The 26,167-nt window shown below is 38.3% G+C and overlaps 1 protein-coding gene across 4 annotated transcripts in view; it reads right to left on the reverse strand.

Moving 5' to 3' along the window:
* The window catches only part of NRP1 (neuropilin 1), a 141,697-nt gene extending 115,892 nt beyond the window's left edge, over window positions 1-25,805 (reverse strand). For 2 of the 4 annotated variants that reach the window (XM_081298960.1, XM_081298959.1), the window contains exons 1-3: window positions 25,787-25,803; window positions 25,099-25,621; window positions 21,478-21,652 (exon numbers count right to left, since the gene is read on the reverse strand). In XM_081298960.1, coding sequence (XP_081155086.1) covers window positions 21,478-21,652; window positions 25,099-25,171 — 248 coding nt within the window. In that variant the 5' untranslated portion in view covers window positions 25,172-25,621; window positions 25,787-25,803. Of the gene's footprint in view, window positions 1-21,477; window positions 21,653-25,098; window positions 25,622-25,786 lie in introns of all 4 variants that reach the window. The other 2 variants (XM_081298962.1, XM_081298961.1) reach the window with 2 other exon arrangements.
* Window positions 25,806-26,167: the final 362 nt, after the last annotated feature.

Raw genomic sequence — 26,167 nt, forward strand, 5'->3', positions numbered from 1 at the left:
CACAAACATTTATCATCTACTGAAAACATTTTAAAGAAATTTCAGTCCCTCTCAAGTGGAAATACCTTGACATTGAACCTGAACATACCAGGGAAATAATATTTTATGAAAGTTAGAAGGTTTGTCATGATATATTAGAACTATAATTTCTACCCTTTGGTCCCTTTCTGTACTCTAAGGATGATACAGAATAAGTTATAAACCCTCTGGAGGACTAGTTACAAAAAAGGTGCATGCATCCCAAAATTCCAAATCATGAATATGCACTACCTGGAAAAAACAACAAGCAGGAAGAGGAGCGTGGTTGAAGAGGAAGTGTGATTTGAGGAGGAGATCAGGGTCCTGGGAACCCTGAGAATCAACTTCTCACTATAGATCCACTCACTGGATAAGTCCCTCACTGCCCAAACTTGCTTCTGGATCCTCCAAATGCAGAGATTAGAGTACAAATCTGGTGCTATTTTCTCTGCTAGCTACTACCAAAGAGTATGTGTGTTTATAAAATTCTATACATTTAAAAAATGTACATCATGGCTAAAAGCTTATGATGATGGGAACATAATTTTAGATCTTTTAGTAACAACATATTTCTAACCAAAATTTTAACTCCAGCAGAGTGTGTGTGTGTGTGTGTGTGTGTGTGTGTGTGTGAAGGAAAATTGTTGTTTGTATTAATTTGCAAAGGTTAAATTAATCTTTTCCCAACTCTTTGTTGCTTGCTTGGGCTAGTCCACCAATACACTTCTATTATTGGCAGAGAGCTGTCTACCTCCAGTTCACATTGTTTATCTAACATAAATAAATCAAGCTAGAACAGTAAGCATAAAAATCACTGCTGAACTCAAATATAGTATTTACTAAGGCAGATGCCTTTGTATTCTGGGTTCAGAAGGGTGTTTGTGTGTGTGCCTATGTGTGTGTCCATTCAGCTTGTAGTCATTGGAAGCAATTTTCCTCACCCTCTATTTTGATATAAAGAGTGTGAATTCCATGTTCTTTTGGAAGCAACAACAGAACAAGGATCAGGGGGGACAAGCAACCACTAAATTCATATGGTAAAACATGTTTTATGCCCATGGTTAGGTTACACATATCCTTGAGAGATAATTGCCAATTATTGACAATTTGGTGGGCATTGTTTAGAAAAGTATAACTTTTTTTAAATTTCCTTTGTGTTTCACATGTTTGCTAAAGGTAGTCAATGATGAGTTTTAGCTGTTCTATAAAGGGTCACCTGAGGAAAAGCAATTGTATGCTTAACATCTGGGAAAAATAGTTCCTGTTGGGAAGGTTACATGAGAACAAAGTTCTTTATCAGAGTAGCTTTGTGTTCCTAGGAATTGTGTGGAGATTCTGGGATTAATGAGTGACTGAGGCTTTGACTGAATCAATATTAGATAAGATTAGTTTGCATACATGGATGCAGCCAATTTTGTGGGAGTTGGAGTGAATTTCTCAAAGCACAAGAAGACTGGGGCAGAGCTGCAGCTGCCTGCCAGAGGCAGACAGAAGCCTGACTTTATAGACTTCTCTGTACTCTACATATGTTGAAACAACAGGCTGATTCATAGCTTCCTTGCTCAGTTTCCAAATCACTTTGTAACAAAAGCAGGTTTCCTCCCTTCCCTACATTATAACTGGCATTCAGACTTCCATAAGCTCAAATCTTTATAAAGGGAACACTGTAAACCTGGTTGCCAATTCTCAACACCCACAAATTCAGATGTTTTTACAAAACAGCAGAAATTTCAATCAAGATAGAGGTCAGCAAATGAAAACCAGAGGACCAAACCTGACTGATTTTATGTGTAAATAAAGGTTTACTGGAACATAACTGTGTTCATCTATGTGCCTCTTGTTTATGGGTATTCTCATCCTTTAATGGTGGCATTGAACACCTGAGGTAGAGATCATCTTGCCAGCAAAGCCTAAAATATGTAGAGCCTAGCTTATTTCAAAAAGTGTGCTAATTCCTGATTTAAAATATTAGTTTATACCACTAACATTTTATGATTATTTTGAAAACATAAATTTAGTTTTAACATATACTTTACCAACCTCTCCTACCCCCAGGAGTTGCCATCTAAAGCAAGTGAGTGATTTGCATCTGTCCTATTCTTTGGCCCTCACTATTCTTCTAGAACATTCTTCTGAAGAAATTCCAAAATACATAAAGACTGATGCATACAGATGTTCATCCCATCATTGACATGTTTGTACTTTTTAAATAATTGAAAACATTCTAATGACCCTAAGAAGCTTGAATAAAAATAACTGTTTTGTGATTTATAAAAGACAAGTTTGAAAAATATTTATGAGTCTAATATAATGCTTAATATATCATTTTAAGAGACAATGGTAGGGTAAAAGCTGTCTAATAAGGGAATTATCTCAGTCTTTTAAATATATGCTTATTCCCAAATGCAAAGAAAACAAACTGTTGTAACAATATACATAGTTGTCTTTGAGTGGTAGGGTTGTGGGTAATTTATTTTCTTATAGTTTTCAAATATTTATGTAAGGGAACAAATGCAGCATAGTTCCATTGCACATATGCAATCTTGGTGTATGTATATGTCTCTATAAAATGGTTATGGTGCAAAATAAGGAATTTGCAAAAGCACAGGGAAGATTTTTATTTAGAACTTAAAAAAATAGTAACTTTTTAAATGTTTAAAAAGTGATGGGACAGAATATGTACTTCAGACTTTGTTTTAAAACAAGGAAACAAATTGTCATTGGACTTAGATAACAATATATTTTAAAATTTATGTCTGATGACTCCATGCTCTAGAAAAAAGAGATGCATTTTTATTTAATTTACAAATATATTTATTCCAAATAAACATCTTCCTTACCATTCTGTGATGTGCCTATTTCCAAAAGAGGTCATTTCTGCATATGAATTAGAGATGGTAGATTTGAGATGCTTATGCTATGATTTTCCCCTCAGGTTCATAGCAGGCATTGCAATCCATTATGAACCTCCTTTCTGAGCAATTCTCTCAAAGGTACTACAAATGGCTACTGCTAAGAAATCAAGGGTACCATGTGATAGCAAACATATTTGTGGTACCAAACCTAGATATGTAAATCGATTCTAGTTTTCCTCCTTCTCTCAAAAATAAAGGGTTAACCGTATACATTTTTTTTTCTTTGTGGTACTGGGATTGAACTTATGGCCTTGCACACACTAGGCAAATATTTTACCATTGAGCTGCATGCATCTCAGCCCTTTTTTATTTTTTTATTTTGAGACAGGGTCTTATTAAATTGCTGAGGCTGACCTCTAGATTGTGATCCTCCTATCTTAGCCTCCTAAGTAGTGGGGATTACAAGTGTATACCACTATGCCCAGCTCTGTGAAACATATTTGAACTTGATCAGCTTGCTTTGAAAACAGTAAAATGTTTTAAGTGTATTTCTTCCAAATACAAAGTAAAAAAGAAGGGTTTACTGTCATGGTCTGTGTTTTTTTCACATGCATTCAATACCTGATGCTTTGTGTTAGCAATGTTGCCCCAAGAGCTGAGTGAAACCACCTTCTCAAGAGTCCCATGAATCCAGTTCCTGAATCTACCATGTCTACAGTTTATTTTTACAGTCTGATATGGTAAAGTATGTCTCCCTTTTTGAAATGCTCATTTTAGCCAGTCACTATTCTGACTCTGACACCTTTCTCTTAACTCCCTAAGATTCTTCTTTGAACACCCATCTCAGGATGGTAACTTTTTCTCAAGGCCCTTATTTCTTTTATTTTTCTGCTCTTGCCATTCTAAGAAATGCTATCCATTTTTTTTCAACTTGTAAATATACGGGCCCCAAATCTATACAGCCAACTGTGTCCAGTTTTCCATTGCTCAAGTTTCTTTTTGGATATTTCTCCTCCTCTCTCCTCCTCCTCCTCCTCCTCCTTCTTCTTCCTTTTTTTTTTTTTTTTTTTTTTTGGTACTGGGTATTGAACTCAGGGGCACTCGACCACTGAGCCACATCCCCAGCCCTATTTTGTATTTTATTTAGAGACAGGGTCTCACTGAGTGGCTTAGCACCTCGCCATTGCTGAAGCTGATTTTGAACTCGAGATCCTCCTGCCTCAGCTTCCTGAACTGCTGGGATTACAGGTGTGTGCCACCTGCACCCGGCTCTTTTTGGACATTTCTAAAATTCCCCAAAGCATCTCAAAATGTCTGAAATCAGACCTGCTTGTCTTGCTTTTTTGCTGTCTATGTGACTGGTAAAACTGTTCTTTCCGACTCAAAGATGAGACACCATATAGTCATTAACATCCTTGTCTCTATGTCTCTTCTCAAATGCTGTCATTGGGTCAGTTCTTCCATGTCTCCTTGAGATGTTTCTTTCTTTTTGGTCCTACTGCTGCTTTTGTTAGCACATATTGCCCCAAGATCTGAGTGAAACCACCATGGTAGATTCAGGAACCTTTAGAGAGTGGCTGGGGGTCTTCAGGGGGAGCAGATGAAGATGGATTGATAAAAATAAAGCATCCTACTCCTTCCTTTAGTTATTAATATTTATTGAATAATTATTATTCTTGGACCCTGGCTGGGGATATGAGGAAGAAAATATTTCCATGGTTCCTTTTAACCTTTCGGTATGATTTATGCCACTTAAAAGTCAGCAACATGGCCGCCAAGACTACAAACCAATGCTGAAAAGTGACAGCTGGCCGTTCAGTTCCCCACTGAGAGATGAGGTCTGAGCACACATTAAGTGGTGGGAAGGTGAAAGAGGGTTAACTGGGACTTGCAATTAGAGGCGAAGAAGAGATGAACTGAAGTTAGACCTCTTCAGTGAGTGTCAGATGTGGGGAATAAGCATATACTAGTCCAGTATTCAGGGTTTGGGGATAAAATGAACTTGGGAAACAGAAATAGCCTGGCTGAGGGGTAGAACCCCAGTAAAGGATTACACAGAGAGCACCAGCAACCAGGAGCCAACCGGATGCCCAGCCTGCAATTGCCTCAGCCAGACATTCTTTATACATCTTGTTTAGACCAAGATCCAGGTCTCAAGAGGGCCTGACTCGGCACCTGCAGGTGAAGATAATGAGGATCGGCAAGCTGGAAGGGCATGGGAGAAGCCCAGAGAAGAGACCCTGAATAATAGATTTATTTTGTTTATCGCTCTCTTTCTAGAACAGAAAGACCAGGAGGGCAAGGAATAATGTCTGTTTTGTTCACTGCTCTATCATGAATATAGTGATTAGTACAATGTTGGTGGTCAATAAATACTTGGTGAATGAATAATGAGATAGGAGGCAGCTGCTGAAATTTTCAGAGAAAAAATTTTGGTGACCCAAGCAAAAACATTTGGGAGAATTCCTGAAGTCTCCTCCAAGTTCCAAGTTCATGAGTTCTGAATTTATTACTGCATATATTTTTTTTCTAAGTATATTCTGTGATGAATGTTTAACAGTGAACTCATGTTCCCCATCCATCAATCTCAGGGTTTGTATAATATTCAGTACATAAAGCAATTCCTAAAACAACATTGATAAGAAACATGAATAGTTTAAATCTCAAGGTTAGTCTCAGGAATGATGTAATAACAAGAATAATGTGGGTTGACAGTTCAAATTCTTTTTTTTTTTATCCTGGTGTTTGGAAATACTAGACATTTTCCAATTAATGCTGGGAATAACCCAAATAACTTTAGCTGTTAGTCCATGGTTGATCATTTGCTTTAATGAAAACATGGCTCAGGAGGACCAAAGAGAGGGAAGTACAATTAATATGTTTACTCATTTCACAGTCTTTTTATTTTTGCATCTATCTGCATGTATCTGTAATTGAATGATTAATAGGACTTTTTAATCTTGATTGGTAACACATCTATGTTCAGTTGTTTAGGAGTGCCCAGTCAGATCAGGATCAGCTTAGAAAGATGTCAAGTTTTAAACACTTCTCTGTCCTTGGTTAGCCTTTAGAAAGTTGCTTTATCTTTATACATTTTAGATATTTCATTTAGAAATGGGTTTGGAACAAATAAACAATTTCCCAAGGAAGTGTGAATTAACCAGTGGTTATAAAGAGCTTTGAAATGATGATGTGCTATCAATGCTAAGTCAAATTATGAAATTGCACCTTTGCAAAAATGCTATTGTGGGAATAAATGAATCTGAACATTGTATTTACAGTGTGATTTGCCTCTGAAATGCAATATTCATAATGGGCCTCGGCAGGCGACAACAAAGTGCCATCTTATCTCCTGTTGATAGACCACAATTTCGGAAAATTATTTTTACAATGGCATCTGAATAAACTCCTTAATTTGAGGCTGTTTTACAAATAGATACACAGCTTATTACATGGTGTATGCTGCCTTGGAGACATAAAGAGTGAGGTGGGATTCATTAACAAAATCCCTGTTGTCATACCTTTATATTTTTTTCCAATGTAATTTCTGTTCTTTACAATCTAATTTTAATGTTTTGTTGCACAAAAAGATACAGTAAAAGCTACTTTTGTGTTAGTGATCAAATCTGAGTTTAGTTAATACTCAGGTTATCAACTGCATATTGTATTAAATTACACCTAAAATTTGGCTCGCAGCTTATCATGTTGCAAGACCAAATCCCTCATTCCTACATAGACTCTCCAGACTGAAAATGTCATATTCCACAACAGCAGAACAAGGATGTCTAAGAGCCACATTCTCTGTTCTTCTGAATAACTGATTAGGTACAATGTATCTGTTCATGTATAAGATTAAGTTCTAAGTGAAAGAGTGGATGATGCCTTTAAATAGATCTTGACAAAATACAGTGTACAATAACTGATACAATTCAGGAGTAGAAAACTGACATAAACGGATTGCATAAATGATTGCACATCTGCAATCCCAAGGATTTAGGAGGCTGAGGCCAGAGGATTGCAAGTTGAACGACAGTCTCAGCAACTTGCAAGGCCCTATGTAACTTTGCAAGACACTGTCTCAATATAAAAACTAAGGCCTGGGGATGTAGCTCAGTGGTAAAGTACCTCTGATTCCAATCTCTAGTGGGGAAAAAAAGTGTCCAGGTGAAATAATAGGAAGGGGGTGGGAGGAATGGAGAAAGGTTGGTGGATGGCTACTAAGTTATAGCTAGATGAGGGGTAAGAAGTCCTGGTGCACTACTGAACAGGAGGGTAACTCTTCAATTCCACAATTAGGCATCCTATATTTCAAAAAGCTAGAAGAAAGAATTCTGAAATGTTTTCACACAAGGAAATGGTAAATATTTGAAAAGAAAGATATGTTTGCCATGATTTGAAGATTATACAATATATCCATGTATCAAAACATCACATGGTACCCCATTAATATGTGCAAGTCTTTTGTTTTTAGTGTATAAGTTTAAAATTAAAGAGTTTAAGAAAACAGAAGAGAATAGGAAAGAGTAGAGGACGAGGTAGAAAAGGCAGGGATAAAGTAGTAGTAGATCCAGAGAAGAAGAAAGAGAACTCCGGGTGTGTGCATGGTTGTGTGGTGGTGGTGAGACAGCGCTTAACAAAAGCCAAAGACGACCCAGGCTAAACTGCCATGAAGACACCTTTGGAAGATTGCTTTATGGCAACAGGATTCTCCTTCATAAAAGCCAAAAAGAGTTAACAGAACAGAGCCCATTTCTCTTATTTCACAGATAAAAGTACAGAGGCCAGAAAAGAGGAAACACATGAAGGAGCCGCACAGCCCACAGAGGCTGAACGAGTTCCAGAACTCAGGGTCCCAGTGACTATCTGCAGCCTCACCATAGGCTACAACATTAACCACGCAAGAGAACGATGAACATGGTCAACCGAGAAATGGTCCAGAGCAGAATAAGCCAAGGGTCTGTTTAGGCCATGTGTCTGCTGCTGCCTGGGCTAATCTTTTATCTCCATAGAAACAGAAAAGTTTATCCCTAAGTCATTCTGTTCTGGGGTTGCAGACCTACAAGGGCTAAGAGAATGAGGCAGCACTCTTCCTTTTTGTTGTTGTTTGAGTCTAACAGAAACATCTGGAAATATTCCAGAAAACTACATGTGAGAGAAAGACCTGGGGGAGCCAGTGAGAGAGATAAAAATACTATAATGACAAGATTACTCGCTCTTGTAGGCGTGGTGGTGCATGTGCCAATGCTTCATGTCTTCCTCCTGGGCTGACATCACCTGCAGTATCTCATGGCCTTAGGACATGCTGCAGTGGGAAGGGTGTGAGCCAGGTGGGCAGGTGAACCCCCCTGCTGTCCACTTCAGACACCCCACTGCAGCCACCTGGGGCAAGCTAAGTCACCACCTCTCTGGGAAGAATCTTTCCCCGGGACATGGGTCTTGGTATTTTCCTGGTGGTATGAATTGACATATTTACATCTTTTTGCAAGAAATACAGTCCAGGCTACCTTTTCTAACACAGAAGGTCACTTTGTACATCTTCTCTGGCAAGCCTGCTCCAAAGTTCACATGTGCATTGACTGAGGTTGCCAGCTGGAACGGAAGAAGGCTCTCAATTTTATTTGTGTTAAATTTATGTAAAGGTAGTTTGGATGTGAGCCCAGATATGAATATACAATAGACTAAGTTTATAGGATTGTGACACAAAGTTCCAAGAGTTGTGGGGATGTCAAAAAATACTCAGCAATCAAGGTATGTGCTTACAATGTCAATACATTTTATCTCTCTAACTCCAAAACAGATTATGGAGATAACTGTGAGAGAAAGAAAAGCTCTCAGTTAAGCACCACCTTTGCAGGGAAAATTTTGGAAATTTAACTAGTTACTCATAGATAGAAATTCAGGCTTTCAGAAATAGAGGTTTTTAAAGACAAAATAAAAATCTGACTTTCCTATCCAAGAAAATTAAGGGCTTACCATATCAATGAGAACTCTTCTATGCATATTTATATTCTAAGTTAAACCTTGTACAAAGAGGTGTGACTTGATCATCCTGTGCTACATGAACAAGCTGGAAAAGACTCGGGGAACATCAGCTGGTCATTCAATTCAGCAAATATTAAGTGAGCAGTTACTATAGTAAAGCACTATGATATGCCCTGAGAGTGGTAGAAAGCAATATCCATCCCTGTTTGTATCATCTAATATAATTGAGTGAACATTAGAAGAATATCAGTGATTATAACACAAAACAGAAAATCAAGGGAAAAATCTCACATAAGTGCAATTCTTAAAGGTTGTAGGAAGAGAGAGAAAGAGATGGAACATTTAATCTGCAGGTGGTCATCAAAAATGGCTTTATGAGGGACTGGGCTGTAGCTCAGTCGTAAAGCCCTTAACTTGCATGTGTGAGGCACTGGGTTCAATACTCAGCATCACATAAAAATAAATATAGACACTGTGTGTTCATCTACAACTAAATAAATATTTTAAAAGATCTAGAGACTAGTTTCAACATTATTTTAAAAAAAATGGCTTTAGGAAGAAAGCATTATTTCAGATGAAACTAGGACGTTGTGTGACATTGACAGGAAAACAAAGGTGTGTGGTCCTTTATACACCTGTGTCTCCCACTCAAAACGTTGCTACACACCTGTGTCTCCCTGCCAAAACACTACGCACCATCCTAGTTCCATTCTATTCTATTGAAAAAGGGCATATAGCCTTTAAATACCTGTGAAGAAAACAGTCTAAGCCTTGGAAATGCGTAGGTGAGTGTGAAAAGCTACAGGATGACTGTTTGGGCTAGAATGTACAGGGAACCCAGGGAAACCCTAGGAAATAAGGTCCGAGAGACAGGTGGGAGCTACATTGGGGAAGACTGAGAATCGAAGGCTAAAGTAAGACAAAGTGTGGGGCCCTGGATGTTTCTAAGCAGAGGACAAGAAAGAAAAAAGCCCTTTGAGGAAGCTGATGCAATAGCACCAGAGATAGATTAAGACGCATTCGAATTCAGATGGTTACAGCAGAAATGGAACAGAATAGGCAGGAGAAAGATTGCCGATATGTAATTTAAAGGCCTTTAAACTGACTACACTGTGGGGACAAACAGGAACCAGGAGACGTTCCAGAGTCTCAAATTCTGATAAGTAGGAAATGAAAGAATCAATAAGAGAAAAAGCAAAAGAGAAAACATTTGCAAGGGCAGCTGCAAAGTGATTGTTTTCAGTTGTAGATGTGGTCGATCATTTAGGTAGTCCACATCATCCAGAAAGTATTTGGAAATCTGAGTCCAACCATTAGGTCAGATATGGGGCTGGCCAGAAATTTCAGGTGTTATCTGAGCCAAGAGACTAAGATCAAAAAAGTTATTCAAGGAGGAGAAATTCAGGGCAAAGGCAAAATCTTGGGAAAAGCCTGTATTTCAGTGTTGGAAGAGAAGCCCAGGAAAAACAAAAGCAGTCAGAGAGATGGGGGAAAGTGCAGTGCTGTGAGATGTAGGAGAGCAGCAGTTCTGATACATGGCAAACAGTCAGCTATGCACAGAGTTGCACAAATGCTGAAGAAATGAGGGCCAAGTTATGGCCAATGGTTTGGAGCACCATAAGGTTACTCTTGGCAGTGAGAGGAAAGAGAGAGAGAGAGATGAAATACTTATTGCAGGGTTAACAATGCCAAAGGAGGAGGAATTCTTTTCCTCATGAACAGAAAAGACCTACAGAATCCATTTGACCCATGGAGGCTCACGATGGTTCCCCCAAAAGGAAAGCAAATCCCTTTTGCTGGATATCCCAGGCACACCTGTAGTCATCAAATGAAAACAGAGCTCAGAGTACTTTTGAAGGGCTGCAGATATCATTGATGTCATCAAAGGTTATTCATGAGGGTGAAACAGGGAGAAGGGACTAAAATAGTAATCTCTTCTCTGTTATAATTCCAAGGTCCTTCCTGAAAACGTGCTCGTCACCACTGGGAATTCCCCCCACCACTGTTGTCGAGTCTGTCATACCCAGAAATGGGAGAAAGAGATAAAATGGCTAGAAGACCTGGGGATACAAAAAGAAGAGGGAAAGGGATAGAATGTTATGTACCATCAGTTTAAAAATACTTATTTCCCAGTTGTCTTTCCCAATGAATGGATGCTACAAAAATCCATGTGTTTCCTCTTTCTTGGAAATAGACATAATGCTGCTATTTGGTTATACGACTTAGAGTGATCTTCCTCTGGAGTAACCACCATGCTATTGGCTACTGCTTTGCTGTTCAAGCACAGGGCGGTTCACTTTCAGAGTGTGCTGAGCATATTTACAAGAACATGGGAAAATAATGATTTTTTTTTTAAGTCATTCATGCTACTATCATCAAGTGAGATAGTGTCTTCCATGAGATTTCCCAGAAACTCCACCCATCCAGATTTTTAGAAGATGGTGATTATAACACAGTCAACTTATTGCAAGGACATTTAGAAATTCTTGTTGGCTGAACACATGCTGAGCATTAGATGCTATCTTTACTGTGGGCATGTATGGTGCTTTTGAAATATTTGTGTCTACTCCTGAGGATGCAGATGTTATTGTTTACAGTCTAAATTTATTTTAAGGAACAAACCCTGCGGATGCACTTCCTGTGATACCTAGGCTTTGTTTCACGTATTTGTCTTGTATTCATAAGACACTTCCACCTATAGCATCTCAGCAACACTGAATGACTGAGGTAGACAGGACCAGAAAAGCAGCATTGCTTCAAAAAGAAAGGAGGAGAAAAGGTGAGTAATAGCTGTATGCAGGTAGTGTCTCTCCGCCAGACCTTGAAGTAGGCATCCTGGTCTTTGTCTCACCTTCTCAAGCTGCACTTGTTGACTTTCTCAGAGTGGCAGCATTAACTATGCCATAATTATGCCATTCATATAATTGTGACCTAGTCCATATGACCTATCTCCTGTCTCACAGATGGGAATGAATGGCAGAGGTGCAATTATAACCCTTGTCCCTAATTTTCACCAGAACACGTTTTCCTAGGGAGCTGGAAATACAGTCCCCTGATAATCAGGAATCCCCAGCTCGAGTTAATGAACTAGCATACACATCAGATATGATGCTAGGACAGTAGGAAAGGCAGGTGTGCCATGGAGGACTGAACCAATACATCCTAATTATTAATCAGCAGTGTTCCCAGCCTCATGGACAAAGAAATTGGCATTGGAATAAAGGGTAAGGAAAATGCAAAACTTTTCCTGCGGGTGGTGGGGCGGAATTTTAACCAGTGATTAACAAAACAAAACAAATCAAAACAAAACCTTCAACCTTCTCTCAGCCTACTTAGTGAAAAATACAATTCTGAGCTACCTACTGTGGAAGGAAAGAAGCTGCTAGGGATGGATGCGACCATATTTTTCTGGATGCAGAAATGCAGCTACTGCCTTTAGGTCCAGGGAGTAGCCTCCATTAGTCCTACCTGAAAGATTGTCACTCAACCCTTGAGCAGTTACCAAAATTTCCCCTTTAACCCTCTCTGTGGAACTTTGCTGATCTCTTCTCCATATTGCCTGCTGTGAACCACAGACTCTCCTCAGTGAAATATGTGCGGTCTTTTTTTTTCACTTCTACTCTTCATATACCAGGTTTCCATGTCAGTAAAAGTGCCAGTAGTTTAGTTGAATTACACTGGTGCCTAGCATATGCAAAGCATTCTTTTGGGATTGTGAAGGGTGGAGACATACGGAAGACATAGCTACTGTCTTTGTGGAGTTCTACCAATGAGGAAACAAATGCTTACCGGGTACAGTTAGAATGGAGAACCTCCGGAGATGGGTGTTAGTCCAGATGTGCAAATACAGTGCTATGGGGGAGGAGGATGTCAGACTATCAAATTAATTGGTATTTGTCATTTTTACTGTCTGCCATTTTTCCAAAAGAGTGGACCATCCAGAAATTTTAATTTTCTTTTATTTTAATTATCTTTTCTATAACAACATTTAACAAATAAGTGTATACTTCTTAATTTATTCAAGAATGGATAGACAAGTATGAACTAAGATAATAAAAGAGAAAAGAGTAAAATAAAGAGAAAAGAGTAACAGCAGTTTCCTGCAACCCCAGCTATTGGGAGGCTGAGGCAGGAGGATTGTAAGTTTGATATAAATCTGGGCAATTTATACCCTTTCTCAAAATAAAATCTTAAAAATGACTGGGAATATAGCCCCATGGTAGAGCACTTGCCTTGCCTGAGTGAGATCCTGTGTTCAATTCCTAGTACTGAAAGATCTTTTTTAAAAAAAAGTTAAAATATCAATCTAATTTATCCAGCTAAAACCAACACAACTCCTTACAAGACAAAGTGAGCTTAAATGCTACCAAGCATGTGGAGTATGTGGGGGCCTTTTATCTTAGCATTAAAAGTCTATTTCTTTATTTTGGGGAGTTTCATGCTTTAAAAATGTTTACATTTATTTTCCTCAGACTAAAATATTTGCTCACATTTTATTTTTTTTTCCACATTATTTCCCAGTTAGCTTGTATCCTGCATAATAGTTGTCTTGCACATAGTATCCACTGGTTGGAGAATCAGACAAGGACTTGGAATTGTGACTAGATTGGCCTTTGCCATCACAGGCTATTCTAAAGAAATTGAAGAACTTGAATAATGAGACATTTAGCATCCTCTTTCAGGCCGGGACTGGAAGCTGTCTTGGTGACATGCCAGTCCATCACAGAAGCTACAAGTAATCACCTCCAACCTGGCCTGGCTGCTTGTACAAAGTATCTACCCAGATAAAAACAAAATACTTCGCAGCATCTGTTTTTTCTCAAAAAACACTCCTCTGCTTCTCATAGGAACCCAGTGCCTGAGCGAACATTCCCTCTTAACCCTTACAGAACCACAGCAGGGAGTACCAGCATCAAAATTTGGGGAATAGGGAAGCCAGACTTTCCTGAGATTAAGAAAATGAGCAGCACTTGGAAGGGAATACACATTACTTCTGGGTCTGGAACTAGGTGCTGGATGCAGTTGGCATCTCATATGTCCTTTTAACCAATTGTATAAATTCAACCCATGTGCTGCTTGGTTGTGAGGTTTTAAATAAATAGCGTATTTATATGTGCTTTGTGTTTTCAAGCTCCATCAACCAGAGGGACTAGAATTTAGATATTTCTCACCTGGGATTTCCATTTCTAAGTTAATGCAAATTTTGATTGAGTGGAAAATCACCACCAATTGGTTGGAAATTTTTGTGCACCGTTTACACAAGTACTTACTTAATCTGAACCAAAAGTTGAATAATTAAGTTCTGCCTCAGAAGTGGCTGGTTTGTGTTTAAATTTTCATGTGAGGTAGTTCATGGAAGAAGATGGTTATTTGAATAAAAAAAGAAGCCAGTAACGTTTCATGAAAATTCTCTCATTCAAAAGGCACATTCCAAGTATGTCTTTGGCCACAAAGGTGGAAAGGTTCAAAAGCTGAGAATTTGGGCATTTAATTTAAGTTTTTCAAACCTCAGAGCTGTCATCACTAAAATAGGTATGACAGGAAGATCAAGTGACATCATGTGCCCCTGTGCTTAGCACCATGGCGGGGACATATTGAGGACCCAATGGTAAGAACCCTTCAACATCATTCCTTTCCAAACACTCTATAATTATTTAAATTAAAGGGGAATAAAACCACAATGACCAAATAAGATACAGCGATACAGACTTAGGCTTGAAAAGGAGGAAAAACATGTTGTAAGGCAAAAGTTCTCCCCAATGAACTTGAACCTCTTTAAGCAACTAAGTGGACAGAAGCCAGAAATTGGTTGGTTTTTCCATCTGCTCATCCTAGAATTTAGTAGAGCTCTGAACAAATGCACTCCATTTTTTAAACTATCTGCAAAGACTCTGGATTATTTCAATCATAAGACAATAGTTATTGACCTAGATATTAGACACATGCTAATCAAACACAGAATAGTAGGACAAACCTTTCTTTGAAGTGCTATACACTGCCAAATCACTGATTCTTACAATCAGAATTGATTACAAACATCCAATCAAGGGACATTTGGAACCTGATCTGAACACTGATTTTGTCTTTTTTTTTTTTTGGGGGGGTGCTTACTTATCAGGCTTGATGGATACTACAAGTGCAATTAGTTAAGTTTATTTTTTAGCCTCCTCTACATGCACATATGAGTTGGTGTGTGTGCTTCTTGCTGAAGCATGTTATCATGCACATGAATATTAAGTTTTATGCTGAAAAGAAAGGAGCTGAGAATATGCATGTCAGCTGAAGGCATATGTCTCACTTGGATCAATTCTTAAGTACTTGCACCCCCAAAAGAAGTCTGGTTTGAAATGTCATACACATGTTGATTCAATCTGATAAAATATCAAATAACCTTCTCCTTTTAGCTTCTCATAAAGGTTGCTTCATTTAAATGACAGAAGTGCCTAAGACAAAGTGACCTTGTCATACTCAAAATTTATCATGATCAAATGTGATTACTTGGACTAAAGAATAATAAAAAAATAATTTTATTAAACACATAGGATTCTGTTCAAATTAAATCAGTGTTAATGAAAAAAAAATCCAAAGGAAGAGAAAGTAGATAATAATCTGCTTGAGTAATAACCAAGGATGCTGCAAGTGCTAACGACATTGACCAGCAGTTATTCTAGAAGGGTTTATTCTTACCCACGCAATACTTTGTTCAATTGAATTGAGCTTGGTGATAGTACCCCTAGCTTGCCCACAGAGCAAAGTCTTCCAATATCAAAACCAGGAATGAAAAGATGAGGAAAAATATAAGGAAAGAGTTTTCTGGATTTGCTTTGCATATAAAGCAGGTAAAACATTTTGTCTATTTAAACATAACGGTGGTATACGAAACAAACACAAGGAATTCCTACAAAAGCCACTGAAATGAATTAGAAAATGCTTCAGTAGGACTCTGCTCTTTTGTCAGAAGGGGAACAGTATATATTTTTCTTTCTCTACTCCAAAAAAATATGTCACAGTCTCTATTCAGAGAATAGCACACAGAGACTCCTAAGACTATGGTTGAGTTTTGTTCAATTTTGAAATTCAAACAAATGCAATTACACAAGTTAGGCTTGTCCCGAAGGGTAAAGGTTAGTGACTAAAGTAGACTCCAGGGGTTTTTTGGAAGATGGAAAAGTCTGTTTCTGTATTGGTTATGTGCATTTGCTACCTTTCAACTTTATATCAACTTGTACATTTAGGTTGTATATTTTTTTATATATATTTTTCTCTCTATATTTTATACTTTAATCATAAGTACATGCACTTCTATATTTTATATAGAAAATGAAGAAATATTTTGTCTTAAACTACCCAATGTTTGCCATGAAACAAAGGGTTTTTTTGGAAAAATTCTAAGTGATGCTCTAAAATATAGGACTAAAGTGAGATGCTTGCCTTTAACACAAAATCCAAAAACTTCAAAAATCAAGATAAACAGTATTTTAATGCAATATTTAAAAAATAAGTAGTACAAAAACCTTCATGCTGAACAAAAGAAGGGGGAAAAGGGTCAAATTAGAAAATATTACTCAAAGAAACAATAACAAAAAGGAATGCAGAGCCTCAAAATGACCAATTAAATAACTATGTGATCATTATAAAATGAAACTTGCAGGAATAATCAGATTTGAGAAATGAATGGCAGATTAATTTTCATTCAGTGACTTTCTATTCCACAAAAATGAAGAAGATTAGCAGTATTTTAATGTTTGTGATAATTTAGGCAATTTGAAAAATAGCATTAAGAGACAATGTGTGATTTATTTCAATAAAATTCCCAAACTTGACTATCATCTCTATTTAATTATAATTTCTCTGTGATTAGACTTCATTTGAAGTTACAAGAGTGAAATCTTCCTTTGAATACGCTGAATTAAGAAAAACACACCTATTATTGGTCTACACAAAGATGAGATTATAAATCTTAAATTATGGAAAGAAACGCACCTCCACTATGTTATTAACTAACACTGTCAAGTCACATTGAAGTCAGAGTCTTGTCAATAGGAAAAAAAACCCTGATAATGGTTATTTTTAGGTTATTTTTTTAAAAAAAACATTATTAGGGTTTTTTTACTTACCTTTTTTGACTTTTTAAAAAAAAATTTTGGAGCTTCACATTTATTTTCTTAATGTTTTTAACCCAATGTCTGTAAAATTTTTATTGCTCCCCAGATGACGACATATGATCTGAATGTAACCACACACCTCTTTGCTCAGCAGTATTTGTCACAAACCATTATAAATTATCATGCTGATAGTTTGCATGGCTGGGAAACCGGAAAAGTTTCATAAATTCTAACTACTGTATCAATGACATTCTTGTTTATTATACAGATATAAAGTTTTATGAGAATCAAGATGTCTGCTTCACCACTGAAGAAAACTTTAGTGAAGTAAGAGCTAACGAGTTCCATGTAAATACTGGAAACCATCTACAGTGTACAATGGATATTTCTTTCTGAGAAACACTCAGTTGTTCCGCATTTTTCTTTCTTTTGGACTTATCATGGTACTTCACGAACATGCAGGATTTTGCTGATACAAAAAACAGAAATCATCCATTTCTTCAACACCTTGTCCTCCCTGAACATTCCCCAGTGTTTTCTCCTACGTCAACAAAACAATATCTATAGAAATCCTCGCCCTAGTTTGGCCCTATGGACAGATGCTCTGTTGTTCTACTGATTGATTGACTAACAGCACACCTTGTTCAATTAAAAAAAAAACTGAAGGGGTCACATTATCATGGTTTTGATGTTTATTTAGGATGAGCCTGATTAAGTGGTGACATCAACACCAATTATTGTACTTTCAAACTATCCTACATAACTCACACATTTACTTTCCCTGAGGAAATGTCCCACCTTCATAGCAACCATGAAAATTTAACACTCATTTTGTAAAGTAGGGCTTATAGTTTACCTATGAACTGGGTTGGTCTTAACACTATTCACATGAAAAACTCTAACTATACACTATACTGTTGAAGTCATGAAAAGATTTCTTTTCATAATTATCAAAACAATAAAATTTTAAATAAAAATATTCTTCTTCCAGAATTATTCAGCTAGTCTAATTAATAATGTTAGCCATTCTACACCCTGGAAAAGAAAATCACTTATTTGTATCTCAAGGATGTTTCTCAATAAGCAAATGTGCTAAGAAATTGATTTCTTGAGCTTTCTCACAGTGAAAGTTGACTGAACAAATACTGACAATTTCAAGAGAAAATGAAGAGTGTATTCTATGGCAATCATCCCATTAATGGATCAATATATTCAGTTTGACATATGCTTAGTTTCACATTTTCAAATGTCCTAACAATAACCAAGTTGTTAAAGACATCAGAGTGATGATGAAAACTTATTTGGTGGACGGATTTTCACTTTTCAAAGGACTTTTGTATCTGTTACTTCCTTTTATCCTACCAGTAACCTAGGGACATCAGTACGGCAAGTACTCTCTGCTACTATTAGACATACACTGTAGCTGCAACAGGGTAAATCTATAAAAAGTCTCAAATAAGATAAACAGCTTCTTCTTAATAGGAGTGGTCACTAACCGCTTACCAGCTCTCTCAATGTGGCTCTCTAAATGTGATATACTGAGTCAAGTTTTGTGTCACTGCCATATATTTTTGTAAATCACCTAATTTACACTACAAACTAATTCCAAATCAAAAACAACAAACACCCCAATAAAATAGTAGGGGAAAACAAAAGCTATGTTTTGTGGCATCTAAAGTAAACATTGGACTCTATAAACTTGTCACTTAAAGATGTTCTGTTATTTTTCCATTTTTCTATGGAATTTTAATCACCTGTAGGTTTGAAAGCTGTGATACTTCTCTCACAGCCTTACAAAAGGAGGTAAGTAGGGGGCCACATTTGAAGAATCTCAACTGCAACCTCAACAATGACCAGGAGTCATGTGGATCCGCCTGGAAAGACAGTGGAGGTAATGCCTAAAGTCCGTCTTCCTATATCCTCTTGGAATTTTTCTTGATTAAAAAGATCAGGTAGTTATACTTCAAAATATGACACAAAACATTTTCCTTGAGCATCATCTCTATTGACTTCATCAGACTAAACGTATCCATCTTTCACCCCTGGCCAGGAGATGGCAGCTTCACAGAGAACAGAGCCTCAGTTAGGACAATTAAGAAACCACTTTACTCCACAGCAAGCAAACAAATAGAACCTCAGGGAAAAAAAAAAAAAAAAAACCACGAAGCAAACCTCACCATCGTTCGATTGTTATAGAAACAATCTTCTTAGTTATGCTACATTCTCTAATATCTTGTTGATATCATTAAAATTGTCTTTCTATAAATTACCATCATCCTTTATGTTATCTTTAAAATGAAAACAATGATCCTCCAATCCCACCCTCCCCTGTCCCATACCATTCTATGACAAATCATGATTTATGGTTTACTGTGCACCAGACACTGTTGTAAGCACTTTACATAATTAACTCATGCAACTGGCTTGCCTTCTATAACTTCTACTCCAGTTATGTGCTGGACCTGGTTTGCACTAGGTCACGAGAACCAGTTGGGAATGTCTCTTTTCAAGTGTGTGCATGGTGACAATACAAGGAGAGTTCACATGGTGGGAATTTAGACCTTGGAAAGAAGCAAATGTTATAACTTAGAATTTGAGTCAACTCCTTCCAAGAGCCAGGTGCTAAACATTGACCAGCGCACCACTACTTATAACTAGTGATTATTTTAAATTCTTTATTATATTACACATATACATGGCCATAATTTCTTGACCAGGAAGTAGTAAACATAAGTTTATTGAAATCTAGTAGGACCTCATTTTTTTGGTTTTACCCAAGTCTTCTAAAAAATATGTTTTATCAGAGTTTCTTAAAAGTATCTCCTGTAGCAGTTAAAGCATGGTCAAAAAGCAAAAATTAATTAATTAAAATAGAAGACAAGTCTCCAGGTTGTATATGTGGTTAGCAAAGGGGCATAACTCAGTGGTAGAGTGCTTTCCTAACATGTGTGAGGCTCTAGGTTCAATCTCAAGCAACACACATACACACACACACAAACAGAGAGAATTCGTGGAAAAGAAAAAGAAAATATGACAGACCCCTTGTTTCCTAGTAGTCACTGGAACACTCTATTAATGGCAATTTCCACACAAAATGAAAAAATCAACACTAGGCCCTGAAGCATTTTTGAATCACAAAATAAAGATTAAATTGGAATCAGCATAATTTTATTGCATTGTAATATATGCTGATTATTTAGAAACCGATTATGAGTCTATGCTTGTATATTAATTCTCCAGACACCAAAATGTTGAATTAACCAGATGATCTAATTTCCTTGACCATAAAGAGTTAGTTTACTCTTCTAACTCAACAGGTTGTTGTATACTTCCTACAGGTGGGAATATTTTCACATTATTCTATTCTTTCCTAAAATGAAGTAAGTGCAGAGAGAATATTTTTAATAATGAATATGTCTCCATGATAATGTTTGTGTTCAATGGAAGTAGTAGCTTATAGACACTGTTATATGATTAAACCAAAGTGACCCATTTTAAAACTTGGAAAAACAAGTCCCTGAGGAATATTTTAGAATTGAGATTTAAAGAAATTATTTTCCTTTGATAATACTGCTCATATATACACATATAAACTTCAGGTTCAAGTTTCTGGGGACTACACCATGTTTAGTGTAGCAGAATGGATTTACGTGGACAAGATGGACAGCTGGTTACTGAACAACAAGAGAGACTGGCAAAAATGGATCTGAGTGGACTTACACATGCAATGTGAAAACATAATTTCCATACTGTGGAAAGCAACATCAACACACTAGTATTTTCAAGTAAAGTGAAAAAATATAATTTGGGCCTCTCTATAGAAAAGTGTATTTGTAATAGCAAAATATGACAAAGTGATGCTTAGTAATTTAACAATAGAAGCAGAGAGGATAATAGATGAAAATAGGTATATTTGGGTTCTCATTATAGTCACTGTACCTTAATTATTTTCTAGCATTTCATGAAGTCTTTCAGTCATTAATCTACCATTTAAAAAAAAAAAAACCCTCATTTTACTGATCCTATACACTTTGACTTTGATTCAATGACAATTTTCTTTTTTCCATGTCAAATTCAATAAGATAATACAGTTCTTACATTGTATCAAGTGTCACAAATTTGTTTTAAAAATATGCAACCCCACCATCTGTGGATAATGTGTCCTGGTGACCCATGATGTTTAATATAAATGTGAGCAGAAGTTTGGCTTTCTAGTTCTCCAAGTCCTTTCCAGAAAGAAGAGATCCACACATACACATTTCTTATAAGATTTCCAAAAACAAAGCTGTTAACAGGAAATAGTATGAGCGATTAGACGTTTAAACATCATCTTCCTAGTTTTCGGAACTCAGAAACGTAATTTAGTTTCTATACCATAGACAAATGACCTGGCCTAGATTGGAATCCCTTCTGGATCCATTTATATCCTACATTTTACTGCACAGGATTTCCCCCCGTGGACATATATGACCACTAGATGGTGCTGTGGTGCCCTGTTCAAATATGGTTTCACTCACTTGCAGTCTCTGTCCTCCAAATCGAAGTGAGGATTGAAGTTGATCATAATTCTCTGGTATTGGTCCGGTGCCTGAATCAGCCATTCACATTTTTCACTCGGGTGATAAGAATGAGGATAACCGGGAGATGTAAGGTAGCCCGGGCTTTCAATTTTTATAGTACCGCCACATTTATCTGTAATAAAATAACATTTTAGTAGAGCTCTCCCTGACAATCAGTTAGGTATTTTAGTTTTATGTATACATTAACAGTTAATAAACATTCCATAACTTTTTCAAGGGAACTCCAAGAGGTCCCCACAAGTCCTCAGGTGGCCCTGAGAGCAACACTCCACTAAGGAACACTCTTTGATCTCTGGGAGGTTGGCTCCAGCAGAAGCAAATTGAGATTTGAGAAGACTCTCTCCACCCCCAAAGTTTCTGCCCAAGAAAAAGGTCTTCTAGCATTAAAAACATTAAATCCCCTCAATTGATGTTAACATGGTCCCCTGGGAGCTTCTGCTAGACCTAATTATCCCCCAAGAAGTGTAATCACATTAAGTAGCAAGTTCTAAGTGGAAGGTGACTAAAAGAAGCTGTTCGACCCCTTGTGTTGCTTTTTGATGATAAGCCTGGTCTATGTCATTGATCAGTGGGGATTGTCCTCCAAGACTTTGATTGGCTTAAAGCCAAACCCCTTTTTGTTGTTGTTTTATCTGCCCATAAATCTGAGTGATTTTGAGTTATCTCTCCTCCTGAGATCCAAATCAACAGAGAACAAAGTATAGCTGGTGAAGCAGAAATAATTCTGCTTTACTTCTCCAAGTTGCTCAGGCTTGGAGGCCAGATCAAAGCAATGGGGCAGAAAGAAAAATAAATAGCCACAAAGCATTAATTCTAATTACCTAAATGTTGGGGGGGAAAAAAATCCCCACCACACTGATGTCTGTGGCTCACATAGAGTGAGCCACATTCTCATTTCTGGAAAAGGTGAGCTAACTAGTTTTGAGCCCTCATTTTAAAAAAATGCTGAAGTGATTCACTGAAAGTCAAATAAACCAGTCTCTGGGTTGGTTTATTGTTCAGCATAGATCCCTATTGTCACTTTTTATGATGAATTTCATACTGGAGAGCCTCGGCCTGGAATGCTGCCACATTTATTGATGCTTAATTTTAAGCAATAAAAATTTGGTGCATAAACTATGTAAGAGGAACAGGTATGAAAGCAGTGAAATATATAAGCCTATCAATCACAAATATTCAGTAATGGTATATATAGATTTTAATATTGCATCTAATAGATTCCCTGTGGAAAGAGAATGGCATTCTTTGCTCTCAGCATGAATTTATAAATCTACAGAATTTTATTACAGGAAAACCAGGTCAAATGGAAATGAAAGATGAAGTGTACATCAAAAATGCATAAAGCTACATGCATTACAGAAGTCATTTCCCATAAATTAAAAAGAAGACAATATAAATTATATTGTTTTCTTCATTTGCTAGATGTTTCTGCCTTTCTTAGATTGGGGATAGTCTTATACTGGTTTCCTTTGCATTGGCTTTTAAAAGCTTTAGGTTTGCCAAGAAGAAATGATGTTGCAACTGGCATTCATAATCTCAGCTAATGATCATACTGGACTCTGTTACGTGATTCTACTGAGACTCCTGCATTATTTTAAATGTGCAGAAAACTTGGAAAGTGAACCTGTCTCATTAAGTCTCCTCCAGCTCTGTACAAACATCATGGCAGTGTCTGGCATCTGTTAGAAGAGTGACATAAAACAGCACTGCTTCTAGTCACTCGACAGAGTCACTTCAGAAGACATTTAGGTGGACTTGGTACCACACCAGAGCTCTTTAATCTGTGACTTCTGAGAAAGTGACAGTGTAATAAGATAATGTGGACTGCTAGACTCCCTGGCTCTGTTAAATCTCTCTAACAGTTGATTAAGAAAGAGCAATTTCTAATGACTGTAGACCATTAGTCCTAAATAAGGTTAATGAATTAATTTAGCAGTCACTGGTACTTGGAGGAGGTGGACATGGCTTTAGGAGGACTGCTAACTTACTGAGGCATTTACTGGCTCTGGTCACTTCAAGCAGAGCAATATGGCTTTAGCTAGTCAAGTTTACTGACTGAAGCCCAGATTCTCAGCATTCCCCAGATTTCTGCTAAGGAAATTAAGAAATGTGTGTGTGTGTGTGTGTGTGTGTGTGTATTTGTGGAGTTCAGAATGTAAAATCTCTTTGAACAAGCTTTCAAATCCATCTTGTGAACCACCCCCACTATAAATGTAATATCAGGAATTGTGAAGGATATAGGGTAGATTGCTATAATTTTAAAAGTTTAACCATTGAGTTCCTTCAGTTGGAAGGGAATGTTATTTTCTTCCCTACACATTATACAAAGATGCCAAACTCAGGTTCATTAATAAATCGAACTCCACATTCACAATTTTTTGAGTGTTTGCTTCCCTGCCAGATTACACAAAGATGCCTCCAACTTAGGTTCATTAATAAATTGAGCTCCATCCCTTTCACGTTTTTTTTTTTTTTTTTTTTTTTGCTTATCTATCAGAACACTGCTTGTTACCTCTGGGTGCAGGGGGGAATCTATTGCTTAAATCACAAAACCTCAAGGAAAAAGCACATTAGAGAGATTAACTTCCATCATAAAGGCGTGATTTAAATTCTTCTTGCTATGAGCCTCTCCACTTGCAGTCTCTTATTAAAACAATATACCATAGTAAGTAGTGGATGTTCTTTGCTTCTAATTACTTTGATTGAAATCTAAGCCAGACAAAAGTAAATATTTGATCATTAGTTAATAATAATTGCTGAAGATTTACTGTAAAGACATTTCATGCTCTCTCACCTACTTTACAGTGTAAATCGAACATGCTTACAACCAGATCATATTTTAAAACACATTATTTAGGTTACATGGTACTGCTTATACCCTAGTCTTTCATTTACTTACCAATGAGTGGTTTTAAAATCGAAGTGAAAGCTGCAACTAGGTTGGGGATTTTCAGATATGCTGGTGGCTTACACGGTATATATCAGATTCCTTTATTGACACTATGTAACTTTCATTCACACTCCAGACCGACCAGGGAAGATTTACAAAGGCGGGGGAGTTCCAGCAACAGACAAGACAAACCGCTATCTCTTGCAGTCGCCCACCAGAGGAAACAGTATAAGGAAACTGAAAGAGAACCAGGAAGTTCTCCGGGAAAACTGTTCATTAACTTTCAACAGCTATCAGATTTTTTAAAGGAGTCTCATTTAATTGCCTTTGGGAGGAAACATTATTAAGATAATTGGTGTGCTGATCTGGGAAGGTAGGCAGCTCTGCCTACCTCCAGCTCTGCAGAAAAACCCCCACAGCCAAACAACCAAGTTCAGGAGGGAGCCAGAGGACTTGAAATCCTCCTGCCCTAAACCGACTGATCTTATTTCTTTATTTCTCCGCCCAGATAAAAGTTTGCTACGCCCGGGAGGTGGTTATTCCTGGACGCTCGCAGCAGCTCTGCGAGAGTCGCGTAGCTGAGGCGGGAAGCCGAATCCAGGCAGGACGCGGGCAGCTGGGAAGCCCGGGGCACCGCGCTGTCACACGCGCCTCCTCCTGTCACTTACCGTTGCGAAAAGCGCTGGTCAGGGCGAGGGCGAGGGCAAGCGCTGCGCAGAGGAGCGGCAGCCCCCTCTCCATCCTCCCTTCGCCGGATCCCCAGGCAAACGCGGGAGAACGAGAACGTGCAGGGGAAATACACAGCAAAGAGGGGAATCTAAACAATCCGAAGCGCTCCAACTCCTCCTAGAGCCGTAAAATCCTCAGTCCGTCCTGGGGAAAGGAAAGCAGCGAGGCAATGCCTTGATTCCAGAGAAACGCGTCTCTTTTTGTGTCTCAAGTCGCCTGCATCCTGTCATTTAGCTCCGGTTTCCTCTCCCTTTTCCCACACTTGTTCCTCTTCCAGGAGCCACTGCCCGGGCCATGTCTCAAAAAAAAAAAAAAAAAAAAAAAAAGGAGCTGGGAGGGGGAGGAAGGAGGGAGGTAGGGCGACGTACACCAAAGCCAATTTCCAGAAGGAAAAAAAAAATCCGGTTTGTTTCTGGACCGGTTGGAGCCGAGGAGCTGGCGCCCAGGGGAGGTCCGGGTTGTCTGCGGGAAGGAGAGGAGCAAGCAATGAAAAGATGAGCGGGAGACACAGGAGTTTCACCAACTGCACCCCCGCCTCCCCTACTCCTCCGTCCTCCCCCTCCCCTTCTGGAGCCCTTCCCTCGCTTCCTCCCTCCCCTCTCCCCGCACAGGCTCGCCAGTAATTGCCTGACAGGAGACTAGGAGGAACAAGTTTCTCTCGGTGTGCTTTCCCTGTCCGTCTGTCTGTCTCTCTGGAGGCCCTGCAGGGATCTCCACAGGAAGAAAGGCTCTAGCAGTCTGCGCCCAGGGCGTGAGGATTTGTGTGTTTCAGTAAGGGGTGTCGAGATCGATGCCAGCCTCAGGCTGGCCTACCTTGGCGTACTTGCTCTGGAACCCCGGGGGGGGGGGGGGCGGGGAGCTGGGCAGCTCTGGGAGGCGAGGATCTTGCGGCCGTGAAGAGAGGAGTGCCCGGGAGGTGGCGGCTGCTTCTTGAAACTCTAAATGCGGGCCGGTGGCCTTGGCGGTGAGGACAGTGGTGCCAAACCCCTGTCACTCCCCACCGTGCCA

Source organism: Spermophilus citellus (assembly GCF_964194105.1).
Source record: "Spermophilus citellus genome assembly, chromosome: 6".
Taxonomy (NCBI): Eukaryota; Metazoa; Chordata; class Mammalia; order Rodentia; family Sciuridae; genus Spermophilus; species Spermophilus citellus.